The 9,295-nt window shown below is 34.4% G+C and overlaps 1 protein-coding gene across 2 annotated transcripts; it reads left to right on the forward strand.

Moving 5' to 3' along the window:
- Positions 1-4,363: 4,363 nt before the first annotated feature.
- Positions 4,364-5,742, forward strand: LOC8263715 (glycine-rich cell wall structural protein 1.8). Of its 2 annotated transcripts, XM_048374749.1 has the most exons (2): positions 4,364-4,775; positions 4,821-5,742. In XM_048374749.1, exons 1-2 carry the CDS (start codon positions 4,409-4,411, stop codon positions 5,546-5,548), a joined length of 1,095 nt encoding a protein of 364 aa, XP_048230706.1. In that variant the 5' UTR covers positions 4,364-4,408; the 3' UTR covers positions 5,549-5,742. The 2 variants fall into 2 exon arrangements, with proteins under 2 accessions (XP_048230706.1, XP_015580617.2); XM_015725131.3 differs by having other exon boundaries at positions 4,365-5,742.
- Positions 5,743-9,295: the final 3,553 nt, after the last annotated feature.

Consider the following 9,295-nt stretch of genomic DNA (forward strand, 5'->3'; position numbering starts at 1 on the left):
TCAATTTCTCCTCAGGACTATGTAAAGCCTCTACAAATGTCATCTAAGATTACAATGGCCTTTAACCTATTAGTCAACATCTAGTTGAGTTCCTTCAAATCCATAATTCTTAAGCGTGTTAAGCTTAACTTCAGTACTCTGAACATATTTATCACAAAAAAACCTGGCAGAATACTATACAAAATTCACAGTAAAAGCACTTCAGAAGTATTATGCCCTACTGCAATAACTTTTCGGGGAGGACCTGCAACTCTGAAGGCCTTCAAGGTTTCCTTTTTCTGCAGAATTGCCTGCGCAAGAACAGGAAGAGCATATACAAGTGGATGGCCATGACAAGAAGGACCTGGTCACAACATTAACTATATTCTGAACTGGCATTACGCATGGTGCAATTAATGACAAGTGTGCAACTGAAAACAAAGAGTTTAGCCACCTTTGTTCCATCACTGCCTTGTTTGATTACATATGAAAAGAAAGAATGGTTGTACTGTCAGATTAAGCTTGTGGGTACTTTATCTGAAACAGAATTAATAGGTTTAATTTTACATATGTGACATGTCAGTTGAGAAAAAAAATTGAAATTTAGGTAGCTGATGTCCCTTCTGTCTTTGATGAAGAAATGATCATCAAAAATAAGAAATCATTTAGTGCATATAATGAGGTTGGAAATTCTTGTTTCTTAATTACTTTGATGCCGTCTCAATCCGACTAGTATACAACTATTCGTTGCAAATGAACTGATTAAAAGAAAGAACATTATTAGAAAAAAATAAAAAGATATTGACCATAGTTCCTTTTTGCCACATTAGTATCCAATTCTCAATTGACTAGAAGTATCATCAATGAGATATGTAATTAAACATCCATTAGATTACAAATCAATTGTCCAAAAGGAAGCGGAGGAGACGATAAATCTTTTATTAGCTTTAATTACGGTATTGAGTTTGGATTTTTATATGTATAACCATTTTAAAATTTTAAAAAGTTATTGACACCAGTAAATTTCATATGCTCTAAATTAATTAAACTGATTTTGAATACGAAACCAAAACTTTATTATATTTGTTAACTTTCTAAGGAAAAAATTTCAAATAATGTTTTGCATTACTGAATTAGGTGTATATATATAGTAGATGATACGTCACAAATGATGTAAAGGGGAGACATTGTATACAATAATAATGGTGAGATGGTGGAGGGGAGGAGAAAAAGAAAAGGATATCCCTGGAGAAGCCAAGCCAAGGTATTGGTCCCACCGTGAGAGCGCTCTTGCATGTGATCCCCCACTTTGCATGCTTATTGCTTCCCCGTATAAAAAGATGGTGGCTACATTGTAATTGTATTGTAGCGTAGGAAATAAGAAACGTTTCAGACATGCATTTCTAGAATGCCCACTCAACCTAACTAATGCACTTCTGGTATGCCATTTTCCACCTTGCATTCATACTGCCAGCTCTCATGCAGAATCGATTTATACAGTTCTTCCTGTGACCTGCATTCTAAATGTCTGAGGCTTAAATGAATCGAATCTCCCATTTCAAGTTTCGGGTTATAAACAACTCGACTTTGTTGATAGTGCTCGCTATTATCAATAAATCAAACTCAAATTTCTTAATACTTGCTCGTCGTCGACTCAAGAGCTGTCTCGTTTACTTTATTACATGTTTATGATTCTATTTGTAAGCTAGCTAGTCGTTAATGGTCTTATTAATAGGTTCTTAAAAGAATGAAAAATCTATTTCTTATATTATAATTATTATTATATATAATATTTATATTATTTATATAAATTAATGTATATTTCTTTATTATAATTTATAATTAACTTGTGTAAAATTAAGTGTTTAGTATTAATCAATTTAATAAATTATATTATTAAATAAAATAATAAAATTCAAATTAAATTATTTTTTAAAAATAAGTTTAAAATAAAATTTAATGTGTCAAATTTCATATAAATTCAAATTGATTCGAATTTATTATTATTATTCATTTTCAGCTCGAATCAAATTCGTAGAAAATAGTAATGATCAAAGATGGACTTGACTCTATCCATTTACAAATCCCAAGAAAAGCTATACTGTTTTTCTCCAAATTTCCTCAGGAAGAAACACTCTGCTCAAAGAACCAGACATGCAAAGGAACTCAGAAAGGAGAGATGGATACAGAGAGTGAGAACTGTGAAGACGAAGCAATTGCCGCGAAAGAAATTGACTTAGGGGAATGTAAAATTTTGGTGTTCTTCTTCTTCTTTTTCTTTTTCTTTTTCTTTTTTTCCCATTATCGAGTAGATCCCACTAGCTGAGTAGTTCTGGAACTGATTTTCAAGGTGTCTAATGACATGACACACACAATTCATTATAAGAGAATTGTTAATTATCTGATTAGCATTAGCAGTGTTCATCATCATTGAATTATGGTGGGCGACCACCTTAATTTGCAATAAGATTCATTGCATAATTTAATAACCACTATCAAAATTCTAACTTGGAATTTCTTATACGGCAAGATTGTTCTTATTTTTCATTAAATATTTATCCGATCTTATCAAATGAGTAATTTTTACTTACAAAATTTATATATACTATAATAAATAGAAAAATAACATGTATACATTTTACCATTAGATGATCTCTACAGAAAAATAACACAAATTCTACTACTAAAAACCCATTTTGAATATGTCATTAAAGTGAAAATAAACACACACAAGCAGAGCAAATAAAAAGATATTGATCAACAAGCTATCTTATAGGCATACCTATGAGCTACATATATATAACAATAACCACTTTGGAGCTTGGTTTGATGGCACCAACTTTCAAATACCATAATGAGTATATCACATGGAGGCTACTTTTCCATGTACCTAAAAGGTGAGAAGAAAAAATATTATGAAGATTGAAGCGAGTGGCATAATAAAATAAGTGTGATAAGTCTACTAATCTTGATCACATTTTTTATTATTTTGTGAAGAAATTTTTATCATGAAATAATTCTGCCAATACAAAAGCAATTATCCATCGAGATAAGCAAGTGGACTTGGAGAATGCAATGTACGAATACAAGCTAACAGGATTAATCCTACTCAGAATGTGTGGTCCTAATCAGCTAATTAATTAATTAATACATGGATTTAACTATTTTAAGAAATTTTAACATCACTTTTGTTTTATGTATTAAATGCAAGAAGATCATACTTTTATAGAACTTGCTCAGCTGCTGGTGCCTTTGTTCAGTTCATCACAGATGGTTCAGTGCCAGCTATGTAAAGCACGTAATCTATGGGCCGGAAAAGACTTATTCAGGTGTATATCTTAAGATTATAATGTATAAATGAGATATATATTTACAGGATACATTCTATAAGTATATATCACTATCATCTGTGGTTATTCTCGTTTCATGACTTATACTGCAATTAATTAATGCTTTTCCTTTATTATCTTCTCAAAACTTTTAAGCAGGCTTAAAACACCGTGTGGATATGAAACTTAAAAGATCTTAGAAATCTCAAGTCTGATCCTACTGAAACGTCCCTATGGATGGTCTAGTGCATCTTCATATACAGAGATCTTCCATGCACTACCGAGATATAAATGGTATTAGTTGCATGGTATGAAAAAAATAAAAAAAAAAAAGGAAATCTCCACAGTGACACTGAAATGTCAGCAGCTATTCTTATATATATTTCAAACAGTTGTATTTGTAATACGAGTATGGCCCAAAGATTATCAATACTATTGAAATCTTTGCTCACCAATGCATAATCTTCATATTCAATCATAATACCACAAGCACACTTCCCTATCGATTATATCTAAGGAGGATTTTGAACAGAAAGACCCACTAATCTCAGATATAGTTGTTAGAGAAAGTAAAAAGATTTCGTAATATTTGCTACAATTGACACTTGGAAATTTGTTGTTGCTTTTTTATTTATTTATCTCCAGATGAATTAAACAGCCATTGGGTTATCAACTATATCATTGCTACTGCTCCATTTGTTTCACAAGTATTGATAATTAAATGGCTTATGGACGGAACAGTGTAACAAGCAACAATATTATATGGATTAATTGATGAAAAATGGATCCATTATATCTGAGTCGGATATCACTGGAGGATAAAATAAAATAAAATAATGTCCAATAAGGGACTGCTAAATTAGCCGAACAAATTTACATGAAATGTTGGGCACAGCAAAAGCACACTAGTGGGTGTCCTAGTGTTAGTGTACATCTGTTGGACCACTTTCTGGGGCCACCAAACCAACATCCAATTTCATGTACCTTCAACCACTACAAGTAAAGAAAAACGCGCATTTGGACCCAGTACCATCCTTATAAATACCCTTCCTTCCGCATGCATTTCCAAACAAAATTTATCGCTTTCAAAATACCATCTCATGTCTACCCAGAAAATTCTTCCAGCACTTCTCCTTTTGTTATTAGGTTTAGGGATATGTTCTGCCAAAAGATCACTCCTTACTCTTGATGCACATATTTATGGTGGTGTAAGTGGAGGAGGTGGAGGTGGCTCGGGTGGTGGTGGTGGTTCCGGATATGCAGCTGGAGGGGAACATGGTGATGCTGTTTATGCAGGCGGTGCTGGTAGTGGAGAAGGTGGTGGTGCTGGCTATGGTGGTGTAGCAGGAATTGGCGGTGGGGGCGGAGGTGGTAGTGGCGGCGGCGGCGGTGCAGCCCATGCAGGAGGAGCTAGTGGTGCTGGATATGGAGCTGGTAGTGGTGAAGGAGGTGGTGCTGGCTATGGTGGTGCTGCAGGAATTGGTGGAGGTGGTGGAAAAGGAGGTGGGGGTGGTGCTGCCTCTGCTGGAGGAGCTGGCGGTGCTGGATATGGAGCTGGTGGTGGTGAAGGAGGTGGCGCTGGTTATGGTGGTGCTGGAGGGATTGGTGGAGGTAGTGGTGGAGGCGGCGGAAAAGGAGGTGGGGGCGGTGCTGCCTCTGCTGGAGGAGCTGGCGGTGCTGGATATGGCAGTGGTGGTGGGGAAGGAGGTGGTGCTGGCTACGGAGGTGCTGGAATAGCTGGAGGTAGTGGTGGAGGTGGGGGAAAAGGAGGTGGCGGCGGTGCTGCCTCTGCTGGAGGAGCTGGCGGTGCTGGATATGGCAGTGGTGGCGGCGAAGGCGGTGGTGCTGGTGGACATACTAGTGGTGGCGGAGGAGGAAGTGGTGGTGGTGCTGGTGCTGGTTATGCTGGATCAGGTGCAGGTGGCTACGGTGGAGGTGAAGGAGCTGGTTCTGGTGGAGGCTATGGTGCTGGTGGTGCAGGAGTTGGAGGTGGCGGGGGTGGTGGCAGTGGCGGAGGTGGTGGAGCCGGTTATGCTGGAGGAGCCCATGGAGGTGGATACGGTAGTGGTGGAGGAGAAGGAGCAGGTCATGGAGGTGGTGCAGGTATTGGCGCAGGAGGTGGTGGAGGCGGTGGCTCTGGCGGTGGCGGTGGCGGTGGATATGGTGCACATGGAGGTGGATATGGAGCGGGTGGTGGAAGCGGAGAGGGTGGTGGGCATGGAGGTGGGTATGCTCCTTAGAAGTAAATTACTACGACGTTGTTATTGTGTAGACGCAAAATCCATCCTGAATAGTATTGATACAGAGAAGGTCAGTACAAATAAGGGGATGTGCTTATAGCTTTATATGTCCTACGTGAAACCCAAATGGTTGTTTCCGATAATTGTCTCCTTTCCTAAGTAATATGAATCTCTCTATTTATGCTTTTGTGCAACAACAGCTTTCTTTTAGTGGCTAGCCTACGTGCATGGCAATGTTGCATTCTTTCTTTCTTTTTAATTACATTTTTTAAAGAAGATAATAAGAGATTAAATTTTCAAAAACATGAAATCTCACTGGCAGGCATGCTGTGGAGAACCGTCATTAGTTGTCTAAAGGGAAAGAAAGAGTACAGATGCAAGTAGAGAATGTCTTCTTCTGCTTTCTCCATCTGTCATCACAAAATGCTGCTGTCTCCTTCGTTCAATTCCTCAAAACAGTGATCACTTTTTCAAGAAAGTGATAATGCAAATCTAACTAATTAAAGAGATGGGTCTTTTTGGGTTTTTCTAATATGATAGAGACCCAAACCCATTTTCCTAAAACAAAGCTTACATTATGGAGTCAAAGGCCATATTTTAACTGTAAAAAAATCCTGTATGCGAATTGTACTAATTAAAGACACACCATCAAATGACTGTAAAGACATGAGCCGTCTTCTTCTAAAGAAGAAAAGAAAGCACTGTTAGCAAGTCCACTGCTTCAGATTAATGAGAAACGTCCGATTTTGATCCAATAGTTCCATGCATAAATACTACGATAAACCACTGCAGTTCATGATATCAAAAATGCTCTAACCGTCAATATGTTTCCACGTAGTTACTTCTATTTGGTACGATCTTTTTTATAACATAGAATATCTCGCACTCTTGAATATTATGGACAATATTTAACTGTTGAATAAAACTAATATTCACAATCAGCATCAACGTATTTACTCATACCGCCACAGATTTCCTTATACTTTTATAATAGCCGTTGATATCGTGCTATAAAATAAGGTTAATTTGGCCTCCTAACTTTATCACTGCGGCCCGTATCAATTTGCCATTTATAGCTTAAATATATGTGAATTTTATATTAAAAAAAGGAGGAGCAAGCAGGGGTAGGACAAGGTTAATCGCAAGAAGGAAAAAGCAAGTGCAGTTTCTCTCCTTTCAAAACCAACCGCTCTTTCCTTAAACTCTCGCTCGAAAACTTGAGGAGATGGTTAGACTTCTAATTAAATGAATGATATGCGGGACCGTAAATTGCACTCGAAATCCTTGTTGTGATAGGGGTACTGGGTTTTCATTCCCACATGATAAAAAGCGACGCTTGAGCGGCCAGCTCCGATTTGACTTGCCCAGCTTATTACTAGCACATTCAAAGAGAGGAATACATATAACTAAAAGCCTAAACAATAAGAATTTAAGATATTTATCAAGAATTAAAATTATTCTTTAATATTCAATTCGTTCTACATGTAAGATTATATAAATAACGGTATATATTAGTGATATATTTTTATTTTAAAGTAGCAAGATGAAAAATATATCAATTATCTTTCTTTTTTTATGGCTTTTCAATTTTTAGAATAATTTTATATTATAAATTTCAACAATCAAATATTTTGAATTCATATATTAGGAATTCTTTTATATTTTACATGATTATTATATTCCTTACTGTTCCTCCTCGTGCATGCTGGTTGGGATGGTTTTTGGTGGCTTTTCTCTCCGATGTCACTTCTTCTGATGAGCGGTGCAACTTTATTAAGTTAAGTCTCCGTTGGAGCGACAGCGACAACAATGGTGAGAGGCTCTGGTGCATCAAATATTTATCTACAAGGACTATTTTGTAATTTACCTTTGATCGTAGGCCATTGAGCCGTTTATCTGTTACGCCATAAGCCTGCCTTCCAACAGCTTCTATCTGAACCCTTTTACCTACTCTCCTGGTGTTTTTCTTTTAATGTTTAAGGTTGTTGACCCACTTCTCAGGTGTGTGTCCATGCCTAGTTTAAACTTCTTTGTATCTTTACTTACTCACTTTGGCACCCTCTTATAGTTTTTCTTAAAGTTTGTTGAAGAAACTAACTTTTTTAAGGGAATTTTTAGAAACATTCTAAAATTAATAGAAAAATATTGTTTTATTATGTAATTTTTTTAAAGAATACTATTTTTCTAACTTTTTTAAATACGATATGATTATTTTTTAGTTTTTTTTAGTTGTTTTACTAAAATATAAAAAGAAAATAAAATTATATTTTTTTATATTTTCATACATTAAAAATAAAAAAATGTAGCACCGTATTTTTTATAAAAAATAGAGAATATAGATATTTTTATTATTTTTTCTTCTTTTTAATGCTAATAACATCATCCATTTATGACTACAGTAATTATTTTAACAAATCTTTTTATTCATTTACTAATATAAACTGATTTAGAGCGTGTTTTATAAAATTTTCGACAACAGCATTATGTTAAGAGTTTTAATGCTTTCTTACCTCCTTGCTAGTGGGTAACAAGCTCATTTTTCATATATTGATGATCTCCCAATAATGTCAAAAACTCATCACTATAGGCATCCTTAGCTTCTCTAAATCTAATTTCATATGAACCCAAAATTTGCAGGAAAGCTATATAAAAAACTTCCATCATGTACCTCTAACTTGTTCATAAGTCTCTAGCTTGTTGATAAAAAAAAAAAAAACCCTTATTTTCTGACTCTTCTCTTTGGTTATCAAGAACACTTCATATTTCTGTTTCAGCATTTATTTTAGTAGCTAGAAGAGAGAAAGCAGAACATAACAGTACAGTGACTTTATACCTTCAAATAGTGGAAGTATGTCAAATGTCTGTGCCGTATTAAATTACTGAACACTTTGCTTACTGTTATTTTAGCCCTGGTATAAACTTTTCCAAAATAATACTATTGTTTTCTTCATTTAAATTAATTAAGCCTTGTTGAACCAAAATAATGGTTTACCAACCATTTATTTAACTATAATCTAATGTATAGCAAAAGCTTGGAAACAGAAAATGAAAACAAAATGTTCTACTCAACAAATTAACTATAATTTGAATGAATGTATATGTTTTTCAAATAACCAAATTTATATATTAAAGCAAACCATCAATAACTATGGCAAATAAAAGTAAAAAAAAAATTATTCACCTCACTATCCACTAGTATAACCTTCTATTACTCCTATTTTAAGTATCAAATTTTTTGTACTCCCATCCTTTTTGTACAAGAATGAGTTTACAGATCTAAACAAAATCGAGATGGTATTTTATTGTTAGACATGATAATTAATCTTTTTCCTACACTCAGACATAAAAATATTGTACATTATTTCTAAGTATATGAAGTAATTAAGATTAATAAAGATAATTACAGAAAAAATATTGTAAAAACCATATTAAAACCTTTATTTATAGTGATTGAGAATGTCTTTTCTTATATATATAACTATTTTTTTCTTTTTTTATAGTGAATGTAAAAGAATAATATTATAGTAGATAAAGATTCATTTGGGTTTTATATAAATAAAAAAAAAGTAAAATAAAAACATAAAAATCTAATTAGAAAAGACATCTTGTAATTTTAAAATACTAATTAAATCTTTTTGTTTAACTTCAAAATTTTAAGAAATGATAAGGGCATTTCTGTCTATATAGAATTTGCATGCCCTGTTATATTAATATATTACAGTTGATCTTTTAAAAGTTAAAAGGTTT

Source organism: Ricinus communis, chromosome 5 (assembly GCF_019578655.1).
Source record: "Ricinus communis isolate WT05 ecotype wild-type chromosome 5, ASM1957865v1, whole genome shotgun sequence".
Taxonomy (NCBI): Eukaryota; Viridiplantae; Streptophyta; class Magnoliopsida; order Malpighiales; family Euphorbiaceae; genus Ricinus; species Ricinus communis.